Raw genomic sequence first — 20439 nt, 5'->3', positions numbered from 1 at the left:
GCTTAGTAGAAGGGAACCTGAGTCCTGAAGGAAAGTTTGACCTTCTGTTTCAAGGGTGGGTGGTCTCTGGAGACAAAGGGAGGGCATTATAAACGGAGGCCAGCAGATAAAAAGGTGTAGTGGCAGGTAGGACAGCATGAGGTACTCAAAGCACCACGAATAATTCAACCATCCCACAGCAAGAGGGCAGGTGAAAGATTTACTGATTTACACGTGGTAGAATGTGAGGCCCGTGGATCTTTCTCCAGAGTTGTCTCTCAAGTGTCTAAGACAGGACCGGGCCGTAAAGTGTCTAAGGCACACGGACCGTAAAGATTTGGGAGTAAATAAATGAATGAAATAAATAATGCATAAAGGATGGGTGAATGAACTCAAGGAAGTCCAGGAATTGCCAAGTTTTGAGTTCTCTTCCAAATTCTGCCCCTTGATTCTGGCCAAGTCAGTGAACCTTGCTTGCCCTGTTTCCGCGTGTATAAAATCAGCTAACTTCTTCATTCAATGAATATTCATTTGCTGAAATACTACCATCAGAACACGGTGGCTTCAAAATTCCCGCCTCCTCTAAGCCCCGCCCACCTCTCCTGCCCGTGATTACGCTCCGCACCGTTTCAGCACAGCCCGCCACCCGCGCAGAAGACCCGCCCACTCCGCCCCAGTCCTCCAATGGCCAAGATACACGGCTAGGTGAACGGGAAGGAGTTTTAGGTGTCTTCTTGGCGCCTGACCAGAGTCTTAGGGAAATCCGCGTCTCCTGAGTAGTCACTTCCCCTAGTTGTCCCCGGGATATGGAGAAGCACCTGCTCCCTTTAAGTTCCTTCGAAGCGTCCGACAAAGCTCCCTGAGCCCGTGGCCGCTCTCCGTTGGAGCGCCTCCGGGTCCTCACTGGACGAGCTCTCGCCTCGCGGCATTCTGGGAGTGGTAGTTTTCTCTCTCTCCAAGCCCCCTCCCGATAGACTCTGGTCAACACTCGCGGGACTACGATTCCCAGGCATCCTCCGGTCGCGTGGCCCGCGCCTGGGCGGGTCAGGACGCGGGCTGGTGGGCGGGGGCCGGGCTGAGCTCCGCCGCCGACCGGTGACAAGCAGGGTCTGCGGGCCGCCTCGGCCCCCGGCGACCCCGCCATGGTACGCGCGAGCGCGGTGGGGACGCATCTCCCCGCGTCTGGCTTGGACATTTTCGGGGACCTAAGGAAGATGAACAAGCGCCAGGTAGTGGGATCGGGCGGAGGGGACGCCCCCGGGGCCGAGTCGGGGCTGCGGGGAGTCGGGCTTGTCCGGCCAGGGCTACCTGCGCGCGGACTCCCGCGACGGGGCCGGGCGCCGGCGCTCAGCGGCCTGGGTTCAAATCCGTCCAGACCACGTGTGGGCATGGATGGACGTTCCGTGGCTCGAACGGGAGCAAGCCGCTGGCAGAAAGGCCGGGAGGAGAGCGGCCCCGTCTCGAGGGTGTCGATGTGGTCGAGAAAGCGACGGGAGATGCGCGGGCGAGAGTGACAGCTGTCGCTCACGTTTGAAGGGCAGCTCCGTGGAAGATGGACACATTTCTCAGCGGGGCTTCTGAGGCCTGACGGCACAAGCTGTGGTCGTGGTAGAGCGGAAGCAACCTGGTGATCAGGGGGCTGTCCGGTGACCCAAGCAGTGTCTCCCCATCCCGGCCGGTGTCTCCCCACCAGCTGTCAGGCTGGGGCTCCGGGGACTCGGAGCAGCCGGTGACGCTCCATCATTGTGGGCCGAATGAGCGTTCCAAAGGGATTCCGGAAGTTTCTCTGGATCCCATCCTTCTGGCTGAACTTGAGTATGGAAAGCCACTTGGAAGGGATCTTTGGGTCTGTCAGTGAGAGCCCCCCCCCCCACCGGAGTGAAACGTCCTTTTCCGGTCACCCTAGGCAGAGATTGGCCAGCGTGGGGTCTATAGGACCTTCTCCCAAAGCAAACTCACTGCCTCCCTATGACTCCCAGGGATCCTATCCTAGACTGGAAAGCCTCTTCTCTCTCCCGCAGAGCTCCTGGGGGTTTCAAACTGCTGCTGTCACATTAAGCGGCTCAAGGTGTAACCACGTCTTCCGCCATCGGGGCCCTTCTTGAAGTCCTTAGCACCTCCCATGGAAGGATAAGGAACTGCGCAGGAAGCCTGCCTGGCTGGGGAAATTGTTTCACTTTCTAGATCAGCGGTTTGCAACCCTCCTAATGCCGTGACCCTTTCATACAGTTCCTCATGTGGTGGTGACCCCCCAACCATAACATTATTTTCGTTGCTACTTCATAAGTGCCATTTGCCACTGTTATGAATCAGGTGACCCCTGTGAAAGGGTCGCTCGACTCCCCCAAAGGAGTCACGACCCACAGGTTGAGAACTGCTGTTCTAGATGGAGAAGTGAATTCAGGGAACCGTGCACCCCAAACATGATGGCTACAAACCCCACTCCTGCGAGTGACTGCTGTCTAGTCAAGGCACCCCCATGCCCCAGGGATTTCGCAGGCCTCTGACCTTTGGGGAGCACACCACTAAGCTGGTCTTCCCAGGCATCTCAGGTGCCTTCAAACCACCAACCTCCCAGCTAGAAATCCAGCTCTTAACCATTGGTACTACCTAGGAACTCCACCCTCTCCCCCTGGTAATACATTATGTTAAGAAAATCAGACCTTCCTACTGGGGGTGGGTGTTGGGGGCGGGTGGGTGCTGGTTGTCTTTGAAAAGAATATAATTCTTTCGACATCTCCATTGTATTGAATGGGGTGAGGGTCTTGTGGCAGGACACAGCATATGCCTTTGGGCCGATGTACGACTTTTCTTTTTCCTTTCCAAGTAGACTCCCAAGTGAGGGCAGTGGTGTGGGAGAGTTTGGTGCCGTGGGTTTCTTGAACTTTGTTTTAGGATCTGGCTCTTTCTAGGAGTGCCTTGCTGGTGGACTCCTAAGGATTTCTGTTGTGACGATGAGCTGTCACCAGTCGTTACAAGCCCACTGCTGTCCAGTCGTTTCCAGCTCGTAGCAGCCCTTGGAACAGAGTAGAACTGCCCCCAGAGTTCCTGAGGCTGCCGTCTTTGGGGAGCAGGCCTCCAGTCTTTCTCCTGCAGATGAATCGCTGGGTTTCAGCCTGCCCACTGCTTGAACTCTGCACCACCAGGGCTTCTGATACCACTGGCTTGAAAATCCAACAGTTCGTGAGCTGAGCACTGGTGTGTTTCACAAGAAAATCTTCCTGGAAATTGTGCTTTGTTTAAAAACCTAGACTTGTTTGCTAGGTTTTTGAAGCATCTCTAAAATTGGTGCTGCTTACCAATCCTCATGATTGCAGATGATCAGAGGCAGCCTTTTGATGAGTGTATCAATCCTTAAGCCAGCTTGGCTTTTTAAGTTCTGTGTTCCCAGACTCTGTGAAAAGACCTGTGAGGAGCCAATTGCACTGCTAATGTTTTGCTGGTCTTCTTATTAAAATTCAGCTCAAAACCAATACCTCCTGGATTTAGAAAAAAAGCTGTATCCTTTTGCTTGTTTCTCCTTGCCTAAATAGCATCTTTATGACACCCTGTCCAACATGCATATGCTGCCAGTCTTGCAAGGGACCACCGTTGGCTACTACCCCTGCTTCCTAGTAATGAAGCAAGCGCCCATGCAGGACAAGGACTCTTTGTTTCTGCAAGGAGGAAGCGAGAGGAAAATAGAGCTACTGGCATGTCTGCTGCTCTGGACGCCAGCATATCCATTTGGAAATGTTGGTTTAAAATTCTCAGACATTGGCTGTTTTATCTTTGGCTGACAATTACCGAGTGTGGTCCTGCTTCTTAATAAATGCTGAGCACACCAAGTTGGTGGGCAAAGGACAAACAACACAACACACCAGTGAAATGGGGTGGTGTGTGTTTTAGGAGAGGTTCGGCGTGCCAATGTTGTTGTTCTCAGGTGCCGCCTGGTTGGTTCTGACTCATAGGCACTCTGTACAGTGGAATGAAACACTGCTGCTCCTGCGCCGCCCTCACAATTAGTGTTGTGTGTGAGCCCATTGAGCCAACACAGCTCACGGAGGGCCTTCCTCTCTTTGACCTTCTGCTTGCTCGAGCGTTACGTCCCCCTCGAGGAACTGGTCTCTCCCGATAACATGTCCAAAGTGCGTGAGACGAAGCCTCGCCATTCTCACTTCTAAGGAGCATTCTGGCCACCCCTCTTCCAAGACAGAGTTGTTTGTTCTTTGGCAGTCCCTGGTACTTTCAGTATTCTCCCCCAGCACCATACCTCAAAAGCATCAATTCTTCTTCTGTCTTCCTTGTTCGTTGTCCCCCTTTCACACGCATAGGAGGCAATTGGACATACCATGGCCTGGGTGAGGCGCCCCTTGGTCCCGAGACCTACATCCTTGCTCTTCATCCCTGTAAAGACGTGCTGTGCAGTGTTGCCCAATGCAATACACCATCTGATTTCTTTGCTGCTTCCGTGAGCATTGATTGTGAAGCCAATCAAAATACATCCCCACGACTTCCATCTTGTCTTCATTTATCACGATCATGTCTGTTGGTCCAGATGTGAGGCTCTCAGACGTCCTTAGCCTGAGCTGCAATCCCTGTTGCAGGCTGCATCCTTGATCCCCAGCAGCAGGCGCGTCAGTGAGCGCTGCAGGTGCTCATGAGCCTTGCCCTGCTGCTGAGTTCTTCATGTGGCCCAGCTTCCCCGATTATTTGATCGGCATCCAGATGGAATATGTGTGACAAAGGGGTGCAGTCCTGACACGCATGCTTCCTGCTTTTTAAACTGTGCCGTTTCTCCTTCTCAGTGCCCTGCCGCTAGTTGATCAGAACCATCTTTCCAGGTTGCAGAGTTTCTGGCTGGCCCTCCTTCTCGCCCGGCCCTGGAAGGCAGGACCTGGAAGCGTCCCCTGTGGCTTTCCAGGGAGCTTGAGTGCCAGCTTTTGTGGCTTGGATATTTCTTTAGCAGATGGATGTGCTGTGCAGAGGAAGTACTTTTGAGGAATGAGTCTTGCTTCTCAATGAATTTCTCCAGCATAGAGTCTTATCTGGAAACGTGTTCTTACATGAGGTTCTTCATTAGCGAAGCAGCATGATTTTATAATTTGCTCCTTAGGGGTGGAGCCAGGTGGTTTGAGATCCGGTTTGAAAATGGAGAGGGGGCTTTCCTAGTTGGTCCTATAATTCATAGTGAACCCAGGGTTATGGAGCAAAGCTCCTGGTCAAGGGGAGCAGGTGGAGACGTTCTAGAAATGTGAGCTGATGTTACGTGGGAGGCGGGTTTGCTGTAGAAACAACATGTGAACAATGCCTGTGTAGCCCCCTACCTATAATCTCAAAACTCTCCCGACTCACTGCCCTGGAGTCGGTTCTGCCTCATCGCGGCCCTCTTGGACAGGGTAGAACTGCCTTTGTGGGTTTCGGAGACTGGAGCTCCCTGTGGGATAGAAAGCCTCGTCTTCCTGCCTCAGAGCAGCTGGTGGATGCCAACTGCTGGTCTTAGAGCTAGCAGCCCAGTGCACAACCCACGGCACCACCAGGACACTGAGTATTTGGGGGCCATCGTTCTGTGTATGCTTTTAGGATGTGGAATTTCTAGGAGGGGGATTACGGGACCAACAGTGGGTAGCCTCCCTACCCAAATGCCGGATTGCCTGGGAAAGGTACCCAGCCCTCCTTCTGCTGCCTCTGTCGCCACTGTGTTTGACTGTCTACCTATTTGTAAGGCAAAAGGAAAATGGAAGAGAGATGATTATGGGTCTGAACATTTTTAAAAATCATTTTCTTGGGGGCTCGTACAATTCTTATCACAACCCATACATACATCCATTTTGTCTAGCACATAGGTACATTTGTTGCCATCGTCATTCTCAAACATCTTTCTCCCACAGAGCAGTTGGGCTTGAACTGCCAACCTTGTTAGTTAACAGCCCGACACCAGGACTCCTATTGGCCATAGGCAAAGATTTGCTTGCCATGTGTTCCTGTACACAAATCATTTACTGAGTCCAGGCAGGCTTGGTGTTTCAGGTGTGCCTTCAAGATGATGGGAGGTTAGGGACCCTCACAGAAGGAGGGAGGGAGCCTGCTGGGCAGAGCGGACGGAGTACACGGTGGGTGAAGGGCCCCGCGGAGCGAAGCGTGCGCTCCAGCCAGCCCCCAACTGGCGGCAGGTACTGAGGACCATCTGGGTTTGGGTTTTTTTGTTTTGCTTTATACATCTTATCATTAGTAGTACAATCCACAGGCATGAAAAAGGGAATAGTCAGGGTGTACTAGATTTTGAAGAGGAAATAAATGCTAAAGAAGAAAACGTTTGGAAAAAGGGAGAAATTAAAAAACAAACTTGCAGTAAGTGGTTCCGCTGAAGCCCTTTTCTAAACGTAGGGGCTTCGGTTGCTTACAAATGCTGCCCACTCTGGTCTGGTCGAGAGGCGGCCTCAGGGGACCTCGAGCCAGTTCCTGGACTGTCTGGAGTGAAAAGGGGAGGCCCACACAGACGGCTCTCCCTCATCCCTGCCCCACGGATAATCCAGAGCCTTCCACCAGGGCCATCTTCACGTTTCTCACCGCAAAGACAAAGATCTGGTTTGTAAAGATACTGGTCCGTGATAAAAGACAATACTAATGAAAACTGAACAAAGAAAATCAGGTTCCACTCACGTCAGGACCACCTTGTCTAGTCGCGGGAGGGAACAAGTTGGGGACTACTTGCATGTCAGTGGTGGCTCAGCTGGGGGAGATGGAGAGGTCGAGGACGTGAGGGGCCTGACCCCAGGACACCAGCAGAGGTGGCACAAAAAGGAGGGTAGGGGCTGGCCCGATGGCAGAGCCTCCCTGGGGGACAGTCACCAGGCAGGGGGGTGGGGCTTCTTTCCGAGTGGACACAGTGGCTTTAGTCCCTGTATCTTCTTGCAGGACGTTGGGCATTCCTGACAGTGCTGGGGATGTGGGCCGAGTCACTTTGACCCTGAGTCCACAGAAGTTGGCAGTCAGTGCTAAAAAACCTTGTGCTTTGAGACACGGTCCAGGAGCAGGACAAACTGTGGTGTGGGGTCAGCTGGAAAGCTCCCTGATAGCCAGCGGCACATAGCAAGGTCACATGCTGACTTGTGGGGAACCTGGGCTGGCTCTCAGCCACACATACCTGAGCACCTTGGAAAGATTCACAAGGGGAAAAAAAAAGATTCAAGAGGAATGGAAACAGACTCTCTAGGCCTCCGTCCACCCTGGGGCTGAGGTGAGTTCCGGGTGAGTCCACACTCAACCTGGAACCCGTTCTCCCTGCTGTGGAGTGGGTAGAACTGCCCCTTTCTGGTTAGCAGCCCAGTGCTCACCACTCTGCCACCTGCCATCAGGGCTCCTTAGAACTCTCTAGACCTTACAAACCAACAATAGCCTGTTGCCTTGAGTCCATCTCAGCTCAGGGCAGCCTGAGTGGGTCAGAGCACAGGTCCGAGGGGCTTCCAGTGGGTGGGAGCTACTGGAGGCAAATGACCAGCCCTCACTTCTGAGGCTCCTCTGGGTAGATTTGAACTCTCAACCTTTTGGTGAGTAGCTGAGCACTTAGCCATGGACACCACCCAGGGCCTCCTGTTTCAGGGCTTAGTGGGAAATCTTGGTGGTTTCTCAGAACCAGGCCCACAGGTGGCTCTTGCCTCCCCTTAATGTCACCTGCGGGGTCACAACATCTGGGAGGCTCCTTTGTGTTCAGCCGCGTGCCGGGTAGTCGTGTGCCCTGTGTGGATCAGTGCTCTGCCGCCAACGGGGTTGCCGGGACCGCCCTGGCGTGGCCACACGCGGCCGTGGCTCTTCACACCGCGCGGTCGCCTCTCGTTGCAGCTCTACTACCAGGTGCTGAACTTCGCCATGATCGTGTCCTCTGCGCTCATGATCTGGAAAGGCTTGATCGTCCTCACGGGCAGCGAGAGCCCCATCGTGGTGGTGCTGAGGTACGTGCGGGCCACCAGCCACCCCACTCCACGCCCCCCCAGGAGCTGGAACCAGGCTGGAGGATCCTCGCCGACGTGTTTGCAGATGGTTTTTTTCCTTCTGACTTTCAGTGACTTTTCAGTAGACGTTTTAGTGCCTAATTCTGTGGAGGTGGTGTTTTAATCCACTTCAAGTGAACGATTCCCTTATGTGCCATAAGTGTGTTCTGTGTGCTCAGGCCGCTCTGACATGCGGCCCGCTGGCAAACATGGCTTCGCCAAATCGGCGCCCCCCACCATGGCGTCAAGGTGGTTTGGACAAGCCATGCCCTGTGGACAGTTAACTTGCATCCCAAGACGGTTCTGCTTGTAAACATGCAGCGTGTTTACTTAGGAACGTGAGCACTAACGTCGACCTCATGGAGCCGTCACGCCCGCCCACGGGACAAAGTGGTCAGTCCCTTTCAAAGGCAGTTGCTCTCTGTTAGATGCTGCAAGAGAGCTCCGTCCAGTGTGCCTTGCACCACGCGGTTCACTGTCGGTAGACGGAGCTGTGTGTGTGTGAGCAGATGGATGGACTGACGTAGTGAGTGGGCTGTGGCAGCAGCCTGGTCAGGGACCCTGCTGCCCAGTTTGGGAGTGAGGCAGCACTTGAGACCCATGACTCCCAGGCCCACCTGTCCCCTGCCTGGGGCTCAGCCGCCCCATCGTGGCCTCAGGAACCAAAACACTGAGGTTCTTGCTTGTTTGGTCTCGGCCCTCAGCTGGGGGTCCAGGTGGGGCTCTTCCCTCAGTCCAGCCCCTCATTGACCAGCGAAGGCAGGACCCTAAGAGCCTGCCGCCTGGAGTGACAGTGGTGCTGAGTTCTGAGGTGAAATGCTCCCCTGGAGGCTACGTTGTCATCGTGTACTCCAGCTCAGTACCATCGAGCCCGTGCCGACTCAGCGCGACCCTCTAGGTCAGGGCAGAGCTGCTGCCCTCGGGTTTCTGAGGCTAACTCTATGGGAGTAGAGTCTATGGGAGTCTTTTTCCCCCCGGGGAGCTGGCTGGTGGTTTCGCCCCGCTGCCCTTCTCGACCACAGTAGCCCAGTGTATACATAACCTGTCCGCCACCAGTTTACTCCAGAGGTACGTGGCTTCACTGATAGGAGCTGCAGGGGCTAGCGAGGGCCCCTTTCCTGCTTGAGTGGGGCCCAGAGGAAATCCCAGGCCTTGTTGGTGAACCCTCAGGCGGTAACTGGAGCGCAGCGTTCAGCCCAGGCCGCAGGCTAACCCTGGCACCTGCTTTGTGGTTTGCTGCTTCCTTCCAGTGGCAGCATGGAGCCGGCCTTCCACCGGGGAGACCTCCTCTTCCTGACCAACTTCCGGGAAGACCCTATTAGAGCCGGCGAGATCGTTGTCTTCAAAGTCGAAGGGCGAGACATTCCAATCGTGCACAGAGTCATCAAAGTCCATGAAAAGTAAGAGGCTTTATTCTCCTGCGGTTGGGTTTTGTGGGATTCTGGCCAAAGTTTCTTGGCTTGTTAGGAAGAAGAGCCTGCCCTGGCTCCTGGTGCCCGGCTCAGGCTCAGCCGTTCACACACTGCCCTCCTCTGTGCGGCGCAGGAACGATGGTGCCCTCCCACGACGGCTCACAGAGCTGTGTGAGAACCCAGCCTGAGGGCTCCGGGGACACTTGGCAAGCGCAGTGCTGCCCACCTGGCAGGTGGAGTGTATTGTATGGTCATTGTTGTGAAGTGCCTTCGAACCGGTTCTGACTCATGGCAACCCGATAGGGCAGGGTAGACCCGCCCCTGCGAGTTTTCCAGACGAACTCTTTTTGGGCGTAGAAAGCCCCATCTTTCTCCAGAGTTGCCCCTGGTGGCTTCAAGCGGCTGGCCTTGACGCTAACAGCCCGCCGTGTTTCCACTCTGCCATCAGGGCTCCTGACATACGCCCTGCCTGCCTGGTCCTGCGCCACCCTCCCAACTGCTGCTCGGTGTCAGCCTGCCGGTGCAGCCCCTGTGCCACGCCGTGTCCTAGAGGCCTTCTGTTTCCTCCGTGCTTCTCCTTTATACCAAGCATGACGCGCGTGCCTCACCAGAGACTGGCCTCTCTTGATACTATGTCCAGAGGACGTGAGACAGCTTTTCCATCCTTGATAAGCTCCAGCATGGTATTAACTTTTAAAGGAGTCTCAGAAGAATCACGTCCCTTGTAACAGCATTATTTCAATTCAGGAGAATTACTTCCTGAAATGTCAAGAAGCTAGTGACTGTCTCGCGTCACCCTGCCCAAGGGACTTTCTTAGCAGTAATGTCTGTCAGTCCTGATAGAGAAACCCCCGTCCCCCCGATTGGCCCTTTTCACGTTCTGCTGCAGTTCCCCACAAAGGGACTCGCCTTCATCACAAGGGGCAAGTCAGAAAGATTCTTTGGGGAGCCAGAAGCACTTCCACCAAATATTTTGAGTTTCCTGGAGAGATTGCATTATGTGATTAGTGAAAATACTACATCGTGTATGCTTGGCTAGTCCTTGACCTTTGTGCATCATTTAAACCTGCATAAGCGACGGACTTAAACTCAAATTGTGTGCACAGTATCTTTGAAATCACGTGTCATTCTCACCCCTGTGAGCGTGTGTGTGATGTCACTGTGTGCATACCTCCAGCCCATCGTTCACCGCTTCCGGTGTCCCCACAGATGTTGACCTGTGATGCTCCATTTCAGCTGGGCCCTCGGGGAGCTGGCTTCAGTTGTGTGAGCACCCGAGTGCCGTGGCATGGTTACTGGTGCCTCCCTGCCCGCCCCCGGTGAGGACGCAGCTCCGTCAGAATGCACAGTGCCCTCGCTCGCCTTAGAGTCGTGGAAGCTGGGGGCTGGTAGGGAGTTGGCCAAGCAATGAGTACTAGAGAGAGGCTCCAGGGGTGTTCACCTCTGGTTTCTTTTCTAATCACGGCTGCGGGGTTGCAGTCTCTATGGGCATGTCATCCTTGATCTCCTGATCAGTGTGCATGCTTCACTGATTGTGCTGTCATTCCACCTACACAGTGCTGCAGTGTCGGGCTTCCAGTCTGAAGGGTGTCTGAGCAGCTCAGCAGATTGACAAATGACCCCACTTGTCTTTCTAGAACACCCTGGTTTTCAGACCAATTCTCAAGTGGGATTTCACACCACCGTGCTCAGTGGTAAGACGCTGGTGGCGCAGTGGATTAAGCACCCCCTGCTAACCAGGAAGTCGGTGGTTAGCCGCTCTGCGGTAAGCTGTCCCAGGAAGCGCCACCGTCTCGGAGAACCTATGGAGCAGTTGTACTCTGTCCTGTAGGGTCACGGAGCCAGGACTGACCCGATGGCAGTGGTGTTGGGGTTGTTTTGTGTTTTCAATCCTGGTGAAGGAGGTGATGCACCAGCACACCCCACATTTGCCGGGTCCCTGTGGGGAGTGTGAAGAGGCCTCCCATGTCTGGGTGGCCCCGGACCAAGGCCGTCTCTAGAGAGGAGCGGTGTAGTCGTGTTACCACGCAGGTCCTTGGGGGCTGAGAAAGACCAAGAGCAGTCCACGTCCAACCCTGAGCGTCAACCCGGCCTCCGCCCCCACTTCCTGCCCTCTTCTGACGGGTGGTGAAAGGGCTGGAGGGAGCCTAGGCACCCCATGCCCTCAGTGCCCTGTCCGGGTAGCAGTAAGCTGTACTTGCAAGACTCTCATGGGGCTGTTAGCACGCAATGCTATGACTAACCTTCAGATGGTACAAAAGTTAGCCAGCCCTGCCATCCAGGTAACTCCTAGCAACCCGCTGGAGGGCTTCCAAGACTGCATCTTCCCGGGAGCTGACTGCCGCCTCCTTCTCCTGCTGGAGGGCCTGCTTGGTTCGAACTGACGACCCACCGTGAGGTTAGCATGAGTCTAATGCCTCACTTACAGCGCCACCAGGGCTCCCAAGAAGAAGGGAGGCGCTAGCACTTAGCTCGTCGTGCTCTGGGCTTGGAGACAGCCTGCCGCTTGGCTTGCTGGTCGCCGCAGCCCCTCGGTGCCGCAGAACCGCCCCTAGGTGTGTGCCTCAGCTGGACGAGAGCTGTGGGCTGGTGTCCCGGGCTAGGGAGGGTGGGGCTCCCTTGTTTCCTTCAGGGCCCGCTGTGACAGCAGCACAGTTGCCAGTAAACCAGAGCCGCTGTGCGGTGCTGCGGTGCCCCCACTCGTTTTGAGAGGCTGTCGGTTTGCTTTGCAGGGACAACGGCGACATCAAGTTCCTGACCAAAGGTGATAATAACGAGGTGGACGACAGAGGCTTGTACAAGGAAGGCCAGAACTGGCTGGAAAAGAAGGACGTGGTGGGAAGAGCAAGAGGGTGAGCACTAACTTCCAAGTCTTCCCGAGGCTCCTGAGCCAGAGAGGCACACAGAGGCCGGCCCTCTAAACTAGGGCGGTGGCTTCATTGACTGCCCTCAGTGTGTGTCGGGAGCCCCGGCCAGTGTGGGTTTGCACCATGAAGGCGGAACACACGTAGCACCTCTGAGGACCGAGTGCGGGCTTCCCTGCGTAAGGGGGGGGGGGGTGACGTCAGCTGGTGTCGATGATTTCCAGCCTTAGATGACCCATGGGCCGGGCCTTCCCAGGATTCTGTTTTAGAAACACACTCCCCCCGAAATCATTGTGAGCTCTAACCAACCATTGCTAGACAGCCTCCCAGAAGTCACCGCTGTGTGTGTACAAGCATGTGTAATAGGCCATTTTGCTTAGTTTGTTTGTTTACTCAGCACGAAGTGTCAGATCAGTAGCCATGTCCTTTTACATGGCTCCATGCCATTCAGTGAGCTGGTCCCTTCCGATGGGCGTGAAGATTATTCCCTGTGGAAACATCTGGGGCCCTGTCTTTTCTTAGCCACCTCTGCGTAATCGTCGCAGCCCTGCTGTTTGCGTTTTTCTTACAAAGCCGTTTGAATCCTCGGTGAATATTGTTCCAATAGCCCAGTCAGTGGCACTCCCAAGGAAGACTGACTACCGAAGACTGACGTGTAGCATTTTCAGATGCTGCTGTAATTGTTAAGAGCATTGTTTCTCTTACTTGCTTTTCATTCTGCATTGTAGGTTTCTGCCCTATGTCGGTATGGTTACCATAATAATGAATGACTACCCCAAATTCAAGGTGAGAACTTGTCTGTGTGAGTGTGTGTAATCATAGAGCCTTAGGGACCGGGGGGCTTCGTTGGAATGTGCTGTGAGGGGCAGTCTTCCCTAATTAATTTGTCAGACGAGTAGGTCTAGTTAGCTACAGTCACCTCATCATTTAAATGAGTGACATTTACTTTTAGCCTCTTTCATCTTCTGTGTTCTTGATGTGTCGTTCTGAAATGGCATGTTCGAACACACACACAAGCAGAGTAAAACAGGCCAGAAACCTGAATCCCTGCTGGCACAAATGGTGGCCACTCGACCAGCAGCCCAAAGAGCAGTCGCTGGAGGACAGGCCTGGCTGACCTGCTTTGTGAGGCCCAGCCCGAAGCCGTGCAGCAGTGCTCCTCTGCACACGCTCAGTCACTGTTCGGCCGGGTTGACGGGAAAACCAAATCCAGAGACACTCGTGTGTAAGAAAGAGCTCTTTATCAAGGAGCAATTGGATATTAAGAAAATGTCCCAGCCCAGTCCAGATCAAGTTCCCAAGTCCGATACTAGTCTGTAAATCCCTCTCAGACTCACGCTGCGCATGCAGTGATGTGAAATGCAGGAAGACCACAGGCCAGTGGTGCAGGCTAGTGGATCCCGTGGCGGTGGAGGCATCTCCAGGGCTCTCATAGGTCTAAGCTTGGCTCCATGTGGCTTGTCAACAGGAAGGTGAAATCAGAGGGGCCGGGGGGTGGACCTCAAGCCAGCATTTACCTCAGTTGCCCTCCAATCAAGCTGCAACCTGATAGGCTAAACTCTGCCCACATGTTCCTCCGGGAGCCACTTTGGCACAATAAAAGCTAACTATCACAGTCCCCCAGGGTCAGAGTCGCTCCTGCCTCCCAGCTTCAGTGGAAAGGGTATCTGTGTTCTCGTCACTTGTCGGAGAATGGGGATGGGGGATGGGATGGGGGGGACACGGCTCCACAGTGAGCTCGTGTTGGGGCCACGTGTCCAGGGTCTGAGCCTTAGCTCATCCCTGTGTGTCAGGGGTCGCAGTGAGAGCAGGGAAGAGGGCTTCCCTGGATAAGTGCTCACTTGACAGGGGCACCCACGGCTAGACCACCGCCGTTGACCATGTGCTTCCTTTCCAGTACGCCCTGCTGGCTGTGATGGGCGCCTATGTGCTACTCAAACGCGAGTCCTGAACCAGGAAGGCGGGAGTTCTGCCGCCAGATGACATGCATTGTGCTAAAAAGAGAAACTAATATATTTGAGATGCTCCTCGTTCTGCATAAAGGGACCCCGTCCAGAGACCTTTTTGTCTTGCCCAAATAAACGCTTCCTCAGTAAGGCTGGTTTTCTTCCGTGGTCTCTGGTCTGAGTCGGCTCCATCGGCCTGCACGCAGTCTGCGTGGCGCTCGTGGCAGTCATTGGAGGGCCCGGCCTGCCGCGGGGACAGTGCGTGGGCTGCACAGTGGTGTCCCAATGTCCAAAGAAATCTCCTTGCTTACTAGAACCACGTGTCGGGTCAGGGGGAGATGTGGGGGACAGGACCTTAAAAGGTGACGATTCCTTATTTATGCGAACGGATTCTGATCACGTTATAAACCCAGGACTATTGAGAAGGAAAGGTTATCACCTGTTTTGTTTTTGTGGTGTGGTGCACCTTGTCAAATCATTTGAAAGGCTGAGTATAAAATCAGAATATTCACCTTGAAAACTCACAGAAGCGACCGACAGGGCATGCCCTTTCCTCAGTGCCCTCCCGCGGGGTCCCAGCTGCCACCACCATGAACTTAGACCTCTGAACACGCGTGGCAGTCAGCGTCACCCAGCGTGGGCAGTCCCGCCCCTGCTTCCAAAAGGAATGGTCCCGGGCCAGCAAAAGCTGATGTCTGCACTTTCTCGGGATCGTGGGCTGCAGGACACAAGGTTTTTCATTGCCAGGTGAGCTCTGAGTAATTTTTTTTTTCTGAAAAGGAGATGGGACACCAAATCCGTTTGGGAACCCGCCATATCAATAGCCTTTCACTCAGCATATTTATCAATTACATGGTGGTGAGGAGGCAGTCCTAGCCCTGAAGAGCCGGCAGTAAGTACAGTGTATGTGTGTATGTGGGGGGTGTTGGTTGGGGGGGGTCAGATAATAAGCGGTCATGACTGTGAAGAAGGGAAAGCAGGGGAGACGGGGATGAAGATGAGAGAGGGTGTTAGTCCAGGTTGACTGGGAAACAAATCCAGGGACACTCATGTATAAGAGCTTTATATAAAAGAGTAATTGTATATTAAAACATCCCAGTCCACATCAAGTCCACAAGTCCGATCCTAGTCCATAAATCCTTCAGACGCACGCAGTCACATGCAGAATGCAGGAAGATCAGTGGTCCGTGGGTGGAAACTCTTGTGGATCCAATGGCGGAGGAAGCATCCCCAGCTCTCTGGCTGCCATCAGCGTGGCTCCATGTGACTTGTCCACAGGAAGGGGAAAAGCAGAGAGTGGCTATCTCCAGGGGGAAGAGAGGAAGCTCCCAGAATGCTCATGAGAAGGCCACGCCCATAGGGAGGCATCATTCGGCCGTGCCCTGATTGACGGTACACTCCACCCCTACACTGATGTTTCAAGTTGACATGAAATTATGTAGCTACCACAGAAGGGCTCACCTCGGAGGTGACATGAAACAAAGGGAAAAGAGAAAAGGTGGCATCCTGGTAGTGCCCTGGGTTAAGCACCCAGCCTCGAGCCTTTGGAGCCACCTAGTGGTGCCGTGTGAGAAAGACCTGGGCGTCCGCTCCCACACGGCTGTGACCACGGCTCACAGGCCCTGCTGCTCTCTCACGGGCGGGGGACGGACCTTGATAGCACGACCGCCCAGGACCCAGGACCCAAACCCACTGCCACCAGAGAACAGCTGCAAAAGAAACGCGAGGCTGAGTGATGCGGCAGCCTGGGGGAGGGGTGGGCTCTGGGGCAGCTCTCAACGTGTCGAGTGTTTGCTGCTCACCTGGTTACAGGTTCACACGCAGCTACTCCAGACAAGCTGACTGTGCGTATCCATCAGACAGGTGCTACCAAAAAAAGTATTGGGAGCCCTGTGGATGGAAGTTCCCTAGAGAAGGGGAATGCGTGGGCACGCGTGAGATACTCCTGCTTGATGACCCGGAAGGTTTTCATGTATTTTAATAGAAACAGAACAGGGAAGGATAGAGTTATGTGACAGGGCATGGTGAAATGTGATGACATATGAGGGACAACAAAAGGGGACGTATAGGTATGGAATTGCTGTGTGCGACTGAAGTTGGGTTTGAACCCTAGAATTGTTTAAATGCAAACTTAAATGTAATATTCATGATAGGCGCTCAGAAAAATTTTTTTTATAAAAAGGAGGTGGGAACCAAAAGGCTCATGGCGATAAGACGCGACCCAAATTATAGGACACACAGCAGACCAAGACAAATAGCAGAGTGCAGAAACGCGCCCCTCTTGTAGCGATGGCAGTGATTGACAATGGACTGTAGGCAGAGGGACTTTAGAAACATGACCCACCGGCTCTGACAAGAGCGACGCCTGGGACCCAAGGGCACAAATAGTGTGAAAATGAAAGGAGGGGGAGAGGCCCTCCGTGCAGACAGAACCAGGAGGGTTCGCCTGTTTTCTTAATCCCCAAATCGACTTGGGCACAGAAAGCTCTCAGGAGACACTAAAGATGGGCATGAAAACAGTGACAACAGGTTCCATTAAGACTTAACCATCAATCAATCATATATGGACTCAGTAAATATATCAACGCGGATAGAATTGAAGGGAGGAATAAAACTATCTTTTTTAACATTTTACTAGGGGCTCATACAACTCTTACCACAATCCATACATATACATACATCAGTTGTATAAAGCACATCCGCACATTCCCTGCCCCAATCATTCTCAAAGCATTTGCTCTCCACTTAAGCCTTTTGCATCAGGTCCTCTTTATTTCCCCCCTCCCTCCCTGCTGCCCCCTAAAACTACCTTAATGGAGGTCTTGATCCACCACTTTCCATATTGGGCAGAGTGTCTAGAAGGGAGTCTGACAAGGAAACACAGGACAGATTGACATTTCAGACCACGTGGACGTTACACATATGTAACATTAGTAGAGTCTCCCCGCCCCGCCCCCCAACAGCACAGTGGACGTTTTCTTCCAGTGCACATGGCTTATTCCCTAGAAGAGATCCGATCCCAGTGTAGGTTAGTTACAGAGCAAGTGCAGGATACACATTTTACAAGATTGAAATCATGCCAAGTATGTCCTCTGACCTTAGCGGAAGTGGAACTAGAAATAACAAAAAGGAATTTAGAAAAGACACAGGCATATGGAAAATGACACTATTAAACTACCAGTGGATAGAGGAAGAAATCGGGAATTTCTTAGGGTAAATTAAAGTGAAAGCTTGTTGTTCGGCGCCATTGAGTCGGTTCTGACCCACAGCGACCCCTACATTCAACAGAACAAAACACTGCCTGGCGTGGCCATCCTCACAGATCATTCCTGTGCCTGAGCTCACTGACGGCAGCACCGTGTCTGTCCATCTTGCTGTGGGCCTTCCACTTTACCAGTCATGATGTCCTCCAGGGACTGGTCTCTCCTGATAAACAAGTCCGGTGTATGTAAGGCAAAGTCCCATCCTTGCCTCTGAGGAGCACTCTGGCTGTCCTCCCAGTACAGGCCGATCTGTCCTTTCAGCAGTCCATGATACTTTGAATAGTCTCCAGAACCACAATTCAAATACATCGATTCTACAGTCTTCTTTAGTCAGTGTCTACATTTTGCACACATCTGGCCAGGGTCAGGCTCACCTCGGTGCTCCAGGTAACGTCCCTGCTCTTCAGCACTCTGGAGAGGCTTGCGCAGCACATTGACCTAATGCAGGGCATCTCTGGAAAGTGGAAGGGCAGCAAGCCAGAGCATGAGAGTCAGCAGGATGAATCCTGGGGTGAGAGACAGAATAGTATTTTTAAAAGATAGCTTACATCAACAGACTAACTCAACAATTCCAGGAACTAGAAGGAGAAGCCCAAACTAAGCCTACACCAACCGCAAGAAAAGAAAGAACGAAGAGCAGAGCAGAAATAAACAAAAGAAAACAAACCTCCTCGAATCCATAAAACCAGAGGTTGGTTCTTTGCAAGAAGGTCAACAGTATTGATAAACTTTGAGTGAGATGACGAAAAAGAGAAAAGAGGCAAATGCCCCAAATTAATGAAAGAAAGGATGTGCCAAGCGACCTGAGACTGAAAAGCAGTTGAACGACAGCAGCCAGGGTGGTTCAGCTGTCGTGGGCAAATTCTTAGAAGCGCACAACTCACCCAAATGGATTCAAGAGGAAGTAGGTTTTGACAGACCCATCACAAGTGAAGAGATTGAATCAGTGGCCAAAACCCTCCCATCAAAAATCCCAGACCAACATTGAAGGAACACTTGACACCAATTCTGTATGAACACATCCCTAAGAGAGAGAGAAGGAAGCACTAATTCATTCTGTGAAGGCGACCTAACCCTGATAGTGTGTTCGTCTGGGTACATTAGAGAAACAAATCCACAGAAACCCATTTGTATAAGAGTTTTATATAAAGGGTAAGTGCACATCAAGAAAACATCCCAACCCAGTGCTGCCCAAGCCCACAAGTCCAACATTAACCCGTATGTCCAACACCAATCCACAAAGTCCCCCTCCATGTCACAAAACACGCAGTGATGCCGCCGACTGCAGGAGGAAAGCTGAATCCGTGGATGTGTAAGCATCTCAGCGCTGGCAGGGGTCTTCACACGGCTGCTCCAGCACCCAGGGCTGCATCAGGGTAGCTCCATGTGGCTTCTCTTTGGGGATGTCTTGCAGGAAGTGACCCTTGCCTGCTGAAGCAGGGAACTGGCTGAGGCAGCTGTACCCTGGTCGGACCATCACAAAGCAAGAGACCTGAGAACTGGAAAGGCGAGGCTCACCAAGCCATTTATCCCTCCATCCTTCAATTAACCCCACATGTGTTTATCGGCCAGGTTGGCACAGTAAACTTTTTACTATCTCAGTCAGTATCGCTTATGAATACAAATTCAAATATGCTCAGCTAAATACTAGTGAACAGAACCCGACAGCATAATAAAAGGTCCCTACCCCATGACCAGGTAGGATTTATTGCAGGAATGCAGATAGGGGTCAACATGGGGAAATCAATCAACATAGTCACCACATCAATAGAACAAAGGAAAAGAGCCACAAGGTTTTTCTTGATGAAAACCCCAAGGGATATCAGAATATAGAAGACATTTCTTAACATGATTCAGAGAATATATGAACAGCCAAAATTATACTTAATGGAGAAAGGGAGGCATTGGCAGTAAGAGGAGAGTGCCTGCTCTCACCACTCTATATTGTATATTTCATAAAGGGAGGATACAAGAAGAAGAAATAAAAGGTGCTTAATTAGAAAAATAAGGTTAATTTTATTTGTGGATCACAGGATCTTATCTTCAGAAAATCCCAAAGAATCCACAAGAAACCCTCTACAACTAACCGAGGAATTTGTCCAAGTGGCAGGGCACCAGGTCAGTTAGATTTCTATACATCATCAGTGAGAAATTTGAAAATAATTCATTTATGGTAGCATGTAAGCGAATAAAATACCAAGGAATACATCTAGCCAGAGATGTGAAGGGCTTAGACAGGGAATCTCGAAAACCACTGAAAGATGGAAACCGACCAACTCACTGCCAACAGGTCGATGCTGACTCATCGTGACCCTTCGGGGCAGGGTAGAACTGCCCTGATGGATTTCCAAGAATGCAGATGTTCCAATGCATCGAAAGCCTGGTCTTTCTCCCTCGCAGCGGCTGGTGGTTCAAGGGCAGTCATTGTGGGTTGCAGCCTAACTCGTAACCACCGCACCACCAAGATTCACTGCAGCACTATCCACAGTAGGCAAAAGGTGGAAACAACCTACATGCCCATCAGCAGAAGAATGGATTCGTAGAATGTGATATGTGTGTACCATAGAACACCACGCCGCCAGGAGAAACGAAGTCTCGATCCGTGCCACGGTATGGATGGAACCGGGAAGACATTATGCGGAGTGAAATAAAGCAATCACGACGGGACAAATATGATAGGTTCTCACCGAGTGAACAATGTACAGAGCAACGTTTGTTAGTGGTTCCTCGGAGTGGTGGGGAGGGGCTAATGGCAATCAAAGAATCATACCACTTAAGGGGAGGGCTTCAGTTCTGATTAGTGTAGTTGTCAATAAGTGGTGCACCTGGGTGAAGGTGAACATCACACGTTTTGCCGTAAGAACAAAAACAATGGGAGCAGCTGCTGAGTGAGGCTGTGTTTGTACAACCAGGCACCGCTGATGATTTGGTTTCTGAATTTGGGGCTTTACAGTCACGGTTGCATGGGACCTCCCAGTCATTTGGTCTGATCACGTGCTGAGTGC

General features: G+C 52.5%; 1 protein-coding gene across 1 annotated transcript; it reads left to right on the top strand.

The window, feature by feature from the left end:
- The first annotated feature begins 1029 nt into the window (after positions 1-1029).
- On the top strand, positions 1030-14339 carry SEC11C (SEC11 homolog C, signal peptidase complex subunit). Its single transcript, XM_075532887.1, has 6 exons — positions 1030-1208; positions 7801-7910; positions 9200-9349; positions 12094-12213; positions 12954-13011; positions 14123-14339. Exons 1-6 carry the CDS (start codon positions 1122-1124, stop codon positions 14174-14176), a joined length of 579 nt encoding a protein of 192 aa, XP_075389002.1. The 5' UTR covers positions 1030-1121; the 3' UTR covers positions 14177-14339.
- The last annotated feature ends 6100 nt before the right edge of the window (positions 14340-20439 follow it).

This window comes from Tenrec ecaudatus, chromosome 15 (assembly GCF_050624435.1).
Source record: "Tenrec ecaudatus isolate mTenEca1 chromosome 15, mTenEca1.hap1, whole genome shotgun sequence".
NCBI classification, from domain to species: Eukaryota; Metazoa; Chordata; class Mammalia; order Afrosoricida; family Tenrecidae; genus Tenrec; species Tenrec ecaudatus.
This window is presented reverse-complemented; position numbering and strand designations above follow the sequence as displayed.

What these genes read in the sequence shown, in the direction of transcription:
- SEC11C (XM_075532887.1), top strand. Translation starts at nt 1,122, where the DNA reads ATGGTACGCGCGAGCGCGGTGGGGACGCATCTCCCCGCGTCTGGCTTG. An exon ending in CCCATCGTGGTGGTGCTGAG is followed by an intron (nt 7,911 to 9,199) that starts GTACGTGCGGGC and finishes GCTTCCTTCCAG; the next exon opens with TGGCAGCATGGAGCCGGCCT. An exon ending in GTGGTGGGAAGAGCAAGAGG is followed by an intron (nt 12,214 to 12,953) that starts GTGAGCACTAAC and finishes TCTGCATTGTAG; the next exon opens with GTTTCTGCCCTATGTCGGTA.